Below are 13,967 nucleotides of genomic sequence, written 5' to 3'. Positions count from 1 at the left end.
AGGCTCAGGGTGGACGACACGTACTCGGCGTTGCAGCGGAGGATCTTGCATTGAGAACGGGCTGAGGGCGCAAGGGCGGGATTAGGAGACAGCCCCCAGACCTCCCGGGGCGCCCGAGGAATGCCCGCCGCTCCCTAAGGCCCCACCGAGGGCCCCGCCTGCCCACCGCCCACAGCCCCGCAGTCCGGTGCTCGCTCGTCTCTCCCGCTAGAGCGCTCTGCTCTGTGCACCAAAGGGCTGCCCCGGGGTCCTTCCCCAAGTTCATTAAAATGCACCGCTTTGAGAGCGGGCCCAGGGACCGACTCCTCTCCTACATGCCTACCTGCAGTGGCGCCCCTGGGGTTGGTGCTACCCAGTGCACGAACTCATGATGTCACCCCTCCGCTCTGAAGCTCCCCCACCCCCCAACCATGCAGAAGTCTCGGTAATGGTTAGGGTCAGTTTGGGCTTTTGTTTTTTCTTTTTTCTGTTGGTTTTTGCTTTTTCAATGATCCGTTTTAAACATCGAATAATGGCTTGTAAATTGAGCGTTTTAATAGTAGTTGTAAGAAAGTTATTGGTAAAAAAAAAAAAAAAGAAAGTTATTGGTATAGGATCACCAATATTCATTAGCACAATTTTATAGCTCAAATACCAGGGGAGAAAATGGCAAAATTAACCTGACAAAAAAGACTGGCGGCCACTAAAACAGCAGCATGGTTTGTAGCAGTGTGCAGACAAAATCAAGAGATTCCGTGACTCATTGTAATCGAGTAATAGTGACAGCTCTGAACTGAGAGGTTTCGAGGATTCAAAGAGTAAACTAGCACAGAGGTTTAGGCTTGTAGGTATATTAATGCATGTGAGCTGGGCTTAGGAAAGATGTCTTTGTTGCTATAACTAATTACAGGGATATAAAATAAATTTCTGCTGAAACACTGCACAAACATTTTATAGACAGTCATTTTGATATCACCCCATTTGGCCCACACCCCCAATGACATCACTGCTCACACACACACACCCCTCCATAGAGGCCTAGCCCCAGATTTCCCAAGCCCTTTCCTAGTTCTTCCTTACCATGTCCACAGAGGAGCAGCAGGAGCGTGAGAGCGCTGAGAGTTGGGGGGCTTCCCTGGGGGGACCGGGGACTAGAGGACTGGCCTGGATCCCCCATTCCTGTCCATCCAGGTCCCCCCAGGCTCCGGTTCCTTCCAGCTGATGACTCTCCTACCTAGTGGATTTGGGCCGGAGGTCCTGTAAGGGGCTGAGGAAGGAAATCTGGCTGGGCATAGCGGAGAAAGAAGGGTGGTCAGGCGGGGTCCGTGAAGCGAATCTGAGGAGCTCAAGACAAAGGTGAGAGGTCCTGGAGTCTGGGGAGAATGGGGCTCTCCCAACTCTAAGTGGAGCTTGCTAAGCCTCCATGCCCTGGTGCTGTGGCCACTTCAGGTCCCTTGTGCAATACTGTTGGCTGGGGGTGGAGGGAAAGTTGAGTGGGGCAGAGTCCACTGTACTGACCCATCTTGAAATCCCAAACAGCAAAAATGTCCAAAATGGAAGAATCCTAGAAATAGATCTGATCCAAGTCACCCAATGGATGCGCAAATAGAATTTCTTGCTGTTGCATGCTGTCGAGTGGATACCAACTCCTGATGACCCTACAGGACAGAGTAGAAGTGCCCACAGGGCTCCCAGGGCTGTGATCTTGACGGAAGCAAATTGCTACATCTTTTTCCCACAGAGCAGCCGATGGAAGCCACTGTCCTTTTACCTAGTAACGGAGGGGTCAGCCCCTGCGCCACCAGAATTGGGATCTGTAAATACTTCAGAAACCCATTTCTTTTTTGCCCCTCTCAGGAGGGGATATCCTCTGGAAGCCATTCGTTTTTCATCCTTACTTTGTATCAGATTTACGGTGAGCATGAGTGCTTTCACCTGCTCCAGAGAGCCACACTCAGAATCCCGCCCACACTGAAAGTACAAGCTAAGCATGGGAATCGATATTTGCTGTTTTCTGAGTCAACAGTCCTTGTATTTTTCAAACCTACCTGAAAAAACACTTTCCCCGTTATTCTGTCTCTTGCAAATTTGGGAGTTCTCAGTCTCTCCTGTGATGAGGATTGGGGTTAGAGAAGGGCTGACCCCTTCCTGCTGACCTCGCGCCTCTCTTCGGGTAAGGCTATGCTGTGGGAGAAGAGCCCCGGAGGACACAGAGCAGGCTAGAGGGACTAGGGCTATGGGAAGAAGAAAACACTTAGAGGAACAGCCCCTCCCTTGGAAACACAACATGCAGAGCGCTGATCAAAAGGAGCAGGCTGGAAGGGTGTCAGTGGCTAACTGGATGAGGCTAAATTTGGCAATGGTGAGAAAACCACAGACGGGACTGTGTGGTAACCTCGCAAACTCTAGAGATAGAAAGTAAGGAGGGAGCAAAGACAGTCAGAGGAGAGGAGGATTAGCCTCCAATGGCCAGAGGCCAAGAAGAAATGGAGACAGAGGAAGCAATGGAGATTGGAGCACCTTGGCTTGAGAGACATCCTAGCTTTACGATCAGAGAGCCTCAAATAGGTATCTGCGATTTTAGAAAAATCAAACTTCCATCCAAAAGCTTATTCAAGCAATTGCAATTTCATGTTGACTTACTGTTTCCAGAGGTCAAACATTACTCTGTTATCCAATTTGCCAGCCATGACTGCCTACTCTGTTGGTCCGCTCCAGCCAGGAGGTCCCCCTTCTCTCTCCATCTCCCACAGGTCTCCAGCCGGGCTGCAATCTCACTGAGGTCAGGCAGACAGAGAAGGTTGGGTGTAGGGGGAAGGGGAGAGTATATGGCTGGCTAGAGTACTGGACAGCTGGGCGGGGGAGGGAGGTGGCTACTGAGTTGACTGTTTTAAAAATAGCTAAGTCCAAAATTCCAGGAACGTTGGTGGAGGTAGGGTGGGGGTGAGGGGGAGTGGGAAAGTAGGGTTAGGAAGAATATGGAATATAGGGTGCCAAGGTATGGGGGAGGGGAGGACGAGAAATAGAACAAGCCAGTCAAACGTCTCACTCTAGAATGCCGCCAGCATTCTCAATAATAACTTTCTGGCCTTGAAAGTTTGCTATGGAAAACTGAGCGTCTTTCCTTTACCACTCTCATCGCGGCTGTGTTGAACATTGCATCCAGTTTCTAGAGCCAGTAGCTGGGAGGTTACTCACTTTGAATAAAATCTAAGGAAGTTGCAACCCCAGCCCTCCCCCCATCTTTGCAGAGAATTTCAGGAGGACTGAAAAACAGCTGTCCAGGGAAGAAATCTGAGCCCCGAGTTGTTTAGGATGAGGGTTGGTTCTGTCCATCCAGCTCGGATCCTGCAGCTGTCCATCACCCCATCTCTTTCATGTCCATCCCTTAGTCTGGGCTGGCATCCTCCCTCGCTCGCGCCAGCCATACCAACACACACACAATCCAGCCTCCCGAGCAGGGACAGAGGCTAGCACACGTAAAGAGGTGCTGAAAGAATGGTGACAGGGTTTGCTGAAGGCCACTCATCCACCAGGGAGGGAAAGAGAGGGAGAGGAACTCAAACGAGGGCTTCCACAATCAGGAGCAATATAACCTATTTCTCTGGAAAGAGAAATCATTTTTAACAATCACTCTTCATTTAAAAATTAAGAATAACAAAGAAAAAAACGTCAACAGATGTGGCAATAATGAAAAGGAACTTTGATTCTGTATGATGGCTACTTAAGTAGAAAGTAAATGGGGAAAATGCTATTGAGAGAAAGGAGAGAAAGGAGTTGAATGTCAGAAACACTGAGTGACAGTGTGGAGAGATGAAATGAGAGAAAAGGAGATTCAGGAAGATACGTTTGTGGAGTAACGTAATATTCTGACCTGTTATAACCGTGTCATGCAAGCCATGTCTTGCAACCTGTCTCTACTGACAGCCCTTACCCCTCACTCCCTGCCATCCGGTGGATTCTGACCACTGTCCCTGTGGGTTTTCAAGGCTAACTCTTTCTGGGAGTAGAAGGCCTCTTTCGTCGTTCTCTTAGGGAGTGGCTGGTGGTTTTGAGCTTCTGACCTTGCGGTTTGCATGCCTAACGTAGCCATTAGGTCACTAGCACTCCTAAAAAACTTGCTTCCAAATAGTGCCGCCAGAGCCCGTGCCCCAAGTCACTCTGCATTCATTCAGAGTCTAGATGACCAAACAGCATTATTTACATGCATGTCGCCTTGATAAATTCAGGGTTGTTGTTGGGTTTTTTTCTTTCCACGCATCATAAGGAATTTTATTATAGGCATCTAAAAAGCTCAAATCAAGCTATTCAAATGACTTTAAACACAATAATTTGATACTGCAGAGCACTGAATTTTTTAATATGGGTCTTCAAGCCTTAGTCTCTGTAACTCCCACCAAATGAAGAGGGAGGGGGAATATTGACAGGATTCAGTCATGCGTGCTTGTGACAGGTTTCCCTGCGAAACTCATCCTGCTGCATAGAAAAAGAGCTCTCTCCGAAGAGGGGTGAGCTCTCACTGCCAGCAAGAACCAGCAGGGGAAGGAGAACGATGGAACGCGAGGTCCCTGCGCAGTGAATGTCTCTGATCCGGACAGCTTCGAGCCAGAGGAGCGGCCGGCCGAGGAGCAGCAGCAGCAGCACCAAGAGCCAGAGCCTGAGATGGAGTGGTGGCACTCCCAGCCCAGAGCAGGGACAGCTGGGTGCTTTGGGGTGGAAGATAAGCTTGCGGAATGGGGTGCTTCTGGGCCTGCTGACCCACAAAGCGGGGTTGGGCTTATTGGAGTAGCGTGCCTCTGAGCGCATACTTTGGGAAACTGAGTTCACTGATGCACAGGAGGAGCTGAGGGCTTTCAGGCTGAGGCTTACAGCAGTGATATGCACACAGGGGATTTATTCGCAGCCCTGAAAGAACTTTGTAGCATGTACTGACTGAACAACTCTATCCTGAATTGTGACCTGAGCAACAACTTCATCATGGATATTGCCGGTGAGTTCTGTGTGCACATTGCAATGACTTATAGAACATAGCTGGAAAGTAGAGAATGCCGTGAGAGACAGAGCAGTAAAAGGAGAGAATGTTGAGGGGGACAGACCCCAAGAAGAATGTACCCTAGGGATAAAGATATAATGCAAGATATCTCGAAGTAGTCATACTGGTGGTTGTGTTGCTAGGGTTATCCTGAAACTATTGTGGGTATATTGTGGGATAAAACAAATGTTAGTTTTATGTTAGTCTCTAACTAATGTTAGTGTCTTTGAGAACCAGAATTTTGGGTATGGAATAAAGACATACATATTTATGACTGTTAGATCTAAGCAAAGCTCTGTAATTTTAAATTCAAATTAGAACTATGAATTCATGATGTAATCTATTCTACAATTTTCCCCTAACTTTATCCTGAAAAAAACGGCCAGAAAGAATTACCCAATAGCAATGAGCATCCGTATTGCCTAAATGATCCTATTGAATACCATTTCCCACTAAAGGAAACCAGGACTCAATGGGGAAGTGGCTGATTCCAGGTTTGGGGAGTAATTATCCAAGATAAGCAAGGATGCTTTCAGAGACCATTAGGCCCTAACAAGCTCTGACTCCTTCAGGGCATGAACTCTAGTCAGCCTGTGGTCACCGGAGCCTCGCTTTGCAAGTAGACCCTTACTGAAACTCATATAGTACAAAACAAAGACTATTAGGATTGTATCACAACGACTCAGAGAGCCAACTACAGTAGCTCCTACTACCAAAGTGGGGCAATTTGAGCATTAAAATGAATAATATTTGCCATGGATTGAACACAGAAAATATGTTAATATTTCTGATTTCACATTTAGTACTTAAAAAAAGCAAAAACAAATCCATGATAGGAGAATGCTACATAATCAGCTCATTATTTTGAAACTGCTAATAACATGACAGATTCAAACATTTATCATTATATAATTCATTATCTTTCTCTTTTCATTTAACTGCTTATAAATGTCGAGGAACAATGATACTCAATTATGATATTTGTATTAGCCTAGCTTTTGCTGTCTCTTTTGTATTCTCTATTGATTTTGAATTTTCGATTTCAGTTTGTTTTCACTTGTTATATTTGTTTTTGGCCATATGTGTTTTTTTTTGTTTTTGCTACAAATCCTTTTTGGAAAGATTAAAATGAAAACTTTTCCCCTTGTTTATTATAAAAAATTGTTTTATTGATGTAAAAATCACATATCGTGTACCTCCATAGTTAGGTTGCTTTATGAAACAGTTGTACATACATCATCCATCCCAAGCAGGTCCAGTGCCCCTCCTCCTCCTCCTTCAGTGTTTGCTTCCCAGTCCCCTCAGCCCCCACCCCCATCCCAGTTAAACCACTGCATCAGTGGTGGCCTCTGCGCATGCACTCCTTTGGTGCTTCGGAAACTGGGAAACCTAACAGAAACAATAGAAAAACAAAAAATGAAGCTGAAAGAAAATAATCATGTAAAGCTAAAACGAAAGAAAAGAAAAAAGAGAGAGAAAAGATCACTAGCAATAATTTTTTTAAGCCAGAGAGGAAATTTTTGTCATGGAACAAGCTAGAAATATTTAAACCTAGAGCAAATTCAGGTTGGATCAACTTAGAATTTTCCAGAAATATGTGATAGAATTAACAGCTGCTAGGAGAGTATAGTCTTCCCACGGAGACAAAACATACACAAATGAAAAATAATAGTTTAATGCAAATGTCAATGTCCTAAAAGACTATATTGAAAATACTTTATCTCATGCCCAAATCAGGGGCGCCTAACCTTGCCTTTATGTCGGAATCATGAGGGAGCTTTAAAAATTCTGTTGTTCAGGATACACCCCAGACCAATTAAATAAGAATCTCGGGTGGTGGGGGGATGGTGGTAACCAGCCCAAGTTTTGGTTTTGTTTTGTTTTTAATACTCCATGTAATTTCCTGTGCAGATAAGACTGAAGACACTGGCGAAAAGGAGCAGTGTACACAGCGCACTGTCCAGACAAATACAAAGAACTGCCAACACTTAGGAAGAGTCGGGATTGGGGTCATCTGGAGAAACGTGATATTGTAGAGGGTTAAGAAATCCGTGTGACGCTTAAAACTCCACCTCGGAGCGCCTCTGGAACAGAGCTGTGACGTCATCGGTCCTACTTACCGTTTGACCACAGGTGCACTGCCCCAGTGGCGCTGTTTGAGTCAGCGTTGACTTGCTAACTCTGCTGGTTCAAACCCACCAGCTGTTCTCCAAGAGAAAAACGTGGCTCCTTTGCTCTCTCCGAAACCGAAACCCACAGGGTGGATGTGGAATTAATTGCACTTTTGCCGATTCCCAGCAGAGGGCTCTTTTCTAGCCGTAATCAAACCTATGTTTAGCTTGTCTATAAAATTCCTTTATTTATTTATTTATAATCATTTTATTAGGGGCTCATACAACTCTTATCACAACTCATACATACATCAATTGAGTAAAGCACATTTGTACATTCATTGCCCTCATCATTCTCAAAACATTTGCTCTCCATCCAAGCCCCTGGCATCAGCTCCTCATTTTTCCCCCTCCCTCCCCGCTCCCCCCTACCTCATGAACCCTTGATAATTTATAAATTATTATTTTGTCATATCTTGCACTGTCAGACGTCTCCCTTCACCTGCTTTTCTGAAAATTCCTTTATTTTTAATTAAACTTTTAATTTAGGGTTAATAGGACATTTGGTAGATAAAAAATACAGAAAGAACCTCTGTACCTTTACCCAGTTTCCCTCCAATGACGCCCTCTTACAAAACTACAGCCCATATTACAACCAAGATACCCACCCGAGGACAGTCAACATACACAACAGCCTATCGCCCCGGGATCCCTGAGGCCATCCTCTGGTAGGTACGCCCACATGCCAGCCCTCTCCCTACCTTAAATCTGCTCTCCATGTCTAGAATTTTGTCATCGTAAGAATGTTATGTATATGAACCAATACATTTGGAATTGGCTGTTTCTACTCAGCCTAATTCTTTGAAGATGTATTTGGGTAGTTACATGTAGCAACAGTTCCTTCCTTCTTCCTGCTGAGTAGTGGGAGCTGTTGGACACCTACGTTCCCCCTCTTGTTTTTAGCAATTATGGATGTAAATACTATTGACAGCTGTGTACAGATTAGAATGTGAACATCCATTTTCATTTCTGAACCCTAAATGTCCCGAAGTGGATGAAAAGGTGTTGCTACTGTGGTTCCAGTCCATCCCTGCACAGATTTCCCCAGTGTGTTTCAAGGGCCTCTGCAATCAGCATGGTGGCTGCGGACTCGTTCCTGTAGTGAGAGGTGCCTTCAAAACACAGCTGATCTTTCCATCAACCTTTTACGCAAGATAGAAGCTGATGAAGACGATCTGATGGAATGAATTGTAACTGGTCTTGGACTTGCCGAGATGAAGCAGAGAGCAAGGTCCAACCAGAAGAGTGCTTCCCAAGGGCCTATGCTGGGACAGTTCAAGTCAGCACAGGGGTCAGCTCAGAAAGTGATGGTGATTGGTTTTTCGGGAGATCCTAAAGGGGTAATCTTGATAGGTTTTCTCAAAGGAAAGAGGATGATTATGAAAATCTGTTAAGAAAATGAAAACTGAGGGGGGGGGCCGGAGAAAAATGAGGAGCTGATTCTGAGCCCAAGAGGAAAGCAAATGTTTTGAGAATGATGAGGGCAACGAATGTATAAGTGTGCTTTACACAATGGATGTATGTATGGATTGTGATAAGAGTTGTATGAGCCCCCAATAAAATGATTTTTAAAAATGATGATGGTGGCATATATGCAAATGTGCTTGACACATTGGAGGAATATATGGACTGTGATAAGAGATGTAAGAGCCCCCAATAAAAGTCTTGAAAAAAAGAAAAGGAAATTGAAAATTGCAATGCTGAGAAAAAGGCCCAGAAAGTTGTGCCAAATTATTATTATTTTTCATCCTGGCTATGCACTTGCTCGTTCTTTGAGAGTAGCAAGGGTTGTCCCATGAGAATTTAGCAGAGAAACGTTACCCCATCTACCCTATAACCCTGATCTTGCCCTACAGAATTCATCACTTTTGCCTTCGGAGGTGCATAGGCCTAGATGGAGATATGTTGAGAAATAACAGCTTCACATTTAGATAATTTTGTTTAATAAAAGTGTATGAAAAAAAAAGTGTATGTGCTTTTATAGCAATACTTAAAAAGCCATCTTCGTATGTATAAATATTTCTCGTAAGGAAACGGCCCATGAAGGTGTAAAGGCTCTCAAGTCCAGATACATGGTGAGCTATCAGGCTTCACCTGACTCACATCACTATAGGGCTGATAAATCCTAGGTCAGAAGTTCAGACAGCAGGCTGCTGGCTATGGAGGTTAACAGATCCTCAGATCAGCTGGAAAGATGGCAGGCCACTAGCTCATATCCCAAGAAGTCAGATGAGGAAGGCTCTAAAGTGAGCAAAAAGCCAGACCTCTTTGCCAGAACATACATATAGAAGTCGAAAGGATGTAGGCCACACTTCCACAGGAATGAACTTTCCCTTGGTTGGCTGTTTTAGAGCCAATCTCATCATGGAGGTCATCACATTATATCCCATCTCGCCATGGAGAATAAGTACATCATTACCCAACTGCCAAACAATGTACAGTGAACCCTCCTTTATCGCGGTTAATCGGTTCTAGACCCTACCGTGATAAATGAAATTCCGCGAAGTAGGATTCCTTATTTGTAAATCAAATATTTTCGTAGTTAGAGCATAGAGGACATGAAAAAACACCCTTTAGTCACCATTACACTCGTATTACCCAATTTATTAAACGAAAAAGGGAAAATACAGTAAAACCTTTTGGACGTTACAATTATCATTTATTATTTATTATATTATTTATGGCATCAAGCGTGTACAGTATGAGCCAATCAGTGGAAGTAATGACAGAGCATGCGCTGTTACGCAAAAACCGCGATAGAGTGAAGCCGCGGAAGTCGAAGCGCGAAGTGGCGAGGGTTCACTGTAACTGCCAAACCACTGAGAATCTTGACCTGATCAAGTTCACACACAACCTTAACCATCACAGTGCCGTTCTCTAGAGACTGGTCCCTCCTGATAATAAGTCCAAAGTTCATGAGATGAAGTCTCGCCCCACCCCTTCTACGAGCATTGTAGCTAGACTCCTTTCAACACAGATGTGTCCGTTCTTCTGTTCTTCCGTTCTCCCCACCAACACCATAATCCAGAGGCATCAATTATTGTTTGATCTTCCTGGGTCATTATCCAGTCATTGAATGCGCATAAGACGACTGAAACGACCACGACCCGAGTGACGAGCAACGCAGTTGTCCAAGGGACATATTCGTTTTTCTATTCTTTTTAACACTTTAAAGCGATCGTAAGCAGCAAATTTGCCCCATGCAACACATCGATATCTTTCACTGCCGCTTTCAGGGCTACTGCTTTTGGAACTAACTACAATGAAGCCCATGCGCACGCCGATGTTTTCTCTGTGCAGCATGACAATGACCGGTGGAGGCGTGAGGACTTTCTTTTCTGGGTTGTCCCACAGGTTCCTTGTGGCGAGTGGAAGAAAGTGGGCTCTTGTCAGGCTCCTTGATGAAATGTGACGCCAAGGTCACTTGAGTTTTCGTGAAAATAAATGTCTAGCCTTCAGTTACTCTTCCTGGTATTTCTGGCATTTAAATCCGTAGGAGCGTGGACATTGGTGGAGCGGAATATTAACATTTTCCTCACACAATTCCTTTAAAAGTGAACCAAAACAAGACCCCTCACACCTCAAATCATAGCAAATTATTTTCTTGCGGTAAGATCCTACTGATACACACACAACATCGATGATTCCTTTTTTTAATTATATTTTTTCATTCATCATCAGTATTATTTTCTGATGTCATCAGGGGAGCGTTACTATTTTATTTTTAATTGTAACTCATGTGCAAAAGATTAATGACTCCATGGTCGCCTGGCCAAAGCATTGTTAGAAAAGAGTCTTCTTGTTTGCTCCTCTCAACTTTATATTTTTTGGAACTTGAAATCTACACACACGTTGGGAGAATAATATAATAAACATTTGATTACCCGTCACTTAGATTCATTGTTAGCTTTTTGTCGCGTTTGCTCAATATTCATTCACTCTCACACGTTGATGGAGATCGTCTTTAAAAGTCCCTGCAACCTGAGCGCGCACCTTTTCTCGCTCTGCTCGTCCCTTTTCTCGCTCTGCTCGTCCCTGTCTCCGCGCGCTTGGAAAGCGCCCAGTCCAAGGTCGTGGCCTTCGTTCAGGTCAGGTCCACGGGAGCAAAGGGCACGCGGGCTGAGGTCTAGCTGCATGTCAGTGCTACGCGTTTTAAACCATGGAGTTGAGTCTAAACCCACACCAGTGGACAACAGCGACAGCAGGCACCGTGTTTCCTAACGCGGCCCACGCGTCGTTGTCCGGGAAGAGTCGCTGCTCGTTCGGGGCAAAGGGACCCATGCTTTTCTGCGGTCCCCTTTCAAGAGCTCACGTGCAGCAGAGGACACCGGACGCTCGTCGCGCGCTCCTCGCCCTTTGGGTGGTCTTGACGGCCTCCGAGCCAGTCGTGGACATGCTCTGGGCACTCTACGTATTAAAAAAAAGTGGGGCAGGATTACGGAACGGAACAGATGTTTCAACGTAATGAAGGTCCAGGGTTGGAACATTAAAAAATGTGAGTAGCTTAAAAAGTGCACGCAACTAAAACATTCATCTATTTGGAATCATAGGCTTTATATTAAGACCCTTGTTCACCTTCCCTGGTGGTCTAGTGGTTAGGATTCGGCGCTCTCACCGCCGCGGCCCGGGTTCGATTCCCGGTCAGGGAAACACGTGTTTTAATGATTTATTGTAGATTTGTCATTCTAATGATTACTTTCTGTGAATTTAGTTCTATTACTCATATATACAACATAAAGACAAAAGATTGTCAAGACAACTATTGACATTCTTAAAAAGAAGTAAGTATCACAAATCACAGAGAAATCATCAACTCGATGGCACAACATATTGGGCTCCAATTGTAGATAGAATTATTAATCTCCATGTTGCAAGCACAGCCAACAATAGCATCCCTGACGTTCAGTGGTTAGCGTCGGGCTGCTCACCACAGGAGTACATGGTTCCAACCTCCCCTTCTCTCTTTGGGAGACAGCATGATCTCTTAAAAACCCTAAAAACTTGCTGAGTTAAAATTTGACTCCAAGGCAGTGGGTGGAAGTTTTACCAATTTACACTCATATAAGCAAGATAAATTTTATATGATTACAAAATAAAAGGCCGTGGGGGAAAATGGAGCGCTAAAAGCAAGAAAAAACAGTGTTCTAAAATTGTTTAGTGATGATTGCAAAACTCTGTTCAATATGCTAAAACCGTTATCTGATATGTGAGTTATATGTCAAATGTCAGTAAAAACGTGCAATTTTTTTTATAATAAAAAAACTATGTAGTTTTCATCAAGATAAATTTAATCTTATTCCTAGACGTTTAGGCTCTTCCCACCTCCTCAAAATCGTTGGCTTAGCAAATAACACTCTCTTTGTTGATAAATCTTTTTGTTCTTCCTTGGTTATTTCCTTAGAATTAATTTCTAGAAGACAAATTACTAATTCATGTGTTATCAGTTGCCCTGGAGCCCGATTATGGGGCCCGTATGTATAAAAGATGGAAAAGTTGCAGGATTGTTGGTATGTCTGAATCTATTGTTGCAGCTACTGTGTCAACCATCGTATATCAAATGAAGCAAAAAATCCAAGACTTAAACTTAAAACCTGAGTCCATTTTAAAACTACAGAAAAACAAACCACGTTAGAGTGTATTTATTTTATCTTGGGCTGAGAAGGACTTATTTAAGATTAAACCAAAGACAGAAATCATAAAGGGTAATACTAATAAATTAGACTATGTAAAAACTGAAAATTTCTATCCACCTAAAATCCCATAAATAATACTAAAAGGCAAATGATAAACTGGAAGAAATCAGTAGGGAAACATAAATACCCAATAGAAAAATAAGCAGAGCCTAGGACTTAGTAAATTCAAAACTAACACTTTGGTAGGCTTTCTAAAAAGTATCAACTTCAATAATAATATTATAAATGTATATTATAAGGAGCCTTCCTGTTTTTATCTTGCATTTTGGCAAAGTTGGAAAAAATAGGGAGATCTACTTGATTCAAGTACGTTGGCAATACTTAGAATGATTAGAAATACTTGGTAATACTTTCCCACACAGAAATTTGGCAATATGTTTCACACAGAAATTTGGCAATATGTTTCCAAAGCTTTAAAATGTGCATATTTTCTCCATTGCAAATTTATTTTTATGTATTAATATCCTAAAAAAACAACAACAAAACACTCTCTAATGCATAATGATGACTGTACGAAGACGACCACCACAGAAGAGCCTTAACTAACTCATTCACGGATTTCAAAAATCTCCTTCAAGTGACAATAGAAAAAACACTGGGTTTGATTTCTCTAAATTTATGAAATAACATGGAACTAGCACGACATTTGCATTAAGAGCTTTTTTCCCCTCTTTAGTCTTTCATTTTATGGTTTAAATTTATTTTGTTTTGTTTGTTAACGTAACTTTCCAAACTTGTGGAACTAAACTTGACGAAGTAATCCTTATATATAAATTAGGGCAAGAAGCTTTCGTCCGCGTTGGTGGTATAGTGGTGAGCATAGCTGCCTTCCAAGCAGTTGACCCGGGTTCGATTCCCGGCCAACGCAGGTTTCTCTTTTGAAATGCCCAGCCCACTTTTGGGAGACCTTCTTCAGCAAAGCATCGACCAAAAAAGTACCTGGGAGACTTTTAGCTAGTTTTGTACGCTGAGATCCTAATCTTCCAAAGCGTTTCTCCTCCGATCGAGCCTCCAGGGTATTGTAATTGCAGTCCCCGCCTGGACTGCTGGCATCATCGTGCGAGCTTAAGCAGCGACCCTTGTGGAGAACTT

General features: G+C 43.6%; 1 protein-coding gene and 2 non-coding genes across 3 annotated transcripts in view; 2 read left to right on the top strand and 1 right to left on the bottom strand.

Annotated features, from left to right (window-relative positions):
• The window catches only part of HJV (hemojuvelin BMP co-receptor), a 4,888-nt gene extending 2,125 nt beyond the window's left edge, over window positions 1-2,763 (bottom strand). The window contains exons 1-3 of the mRNA XM_045283707.1: window positions 2,623-2,763; window positions 1,060-1,246; window positions 5-61 (exon numbers count right to left, since the gene is read on the bottom strand). Of these exons, the coding sequence (XP_045139642.1) occupies window positions 5-61; window positions 1,060-1,156 (154 nt within the window). The 5' untranslated portion in view covers window positions 1,157-1,246; window positions 2,623-2,763. The remainder of the gene's footprint in view (window positions 1-4; window positions 62-1,059; window positions 1,247-2,622) is intronic.
• An 8,996-nt stretch (window positions 2,764-11,759) lies between these two features.
• On the top strand, window positions 11,760-11,831 carry TRNAE-CUC. Its single transcript has one exon. It is a non-coding gene; the product is annotated as a tRNA-Glu (tRNA).
• A 1,840-nt stretch (window positions 11,832-13,671) lies between these two features.
• On the top strand, window positions 13,672-13,743 carry TRNAG-UCC. Its single transcript has one exon. It is a non-coding gene; the product is annotated as a tRNA-Gly (tRNA).
• The last annotated feature ends 224 nt before the right edge of the window (window positions 13,744-13,967 follow it).

The sequence above is a fragment of the Echinops telfairi genome, unplaced genomic scaffold (assembly GCF_000313985.2).
Source record: "Echinops telfairi isolate 266 unplaced genomic scaffold, ASM31398v2 ScPeMD7_7466;HRSCAF=8504, whole genome shotgun sequence".
NCBI classification, from domain to species: domain Eukaryota; kingdom Metazoa; phylum Chordata; class Mammalia; order Afrosoricida; family Tenrecidae; genus Echinops; species Echinops telfairi.
Note: the sequence above shows the minus strand (reverse complement) of the source record. Positions and strands in the feature narration are given on the sequence as shown.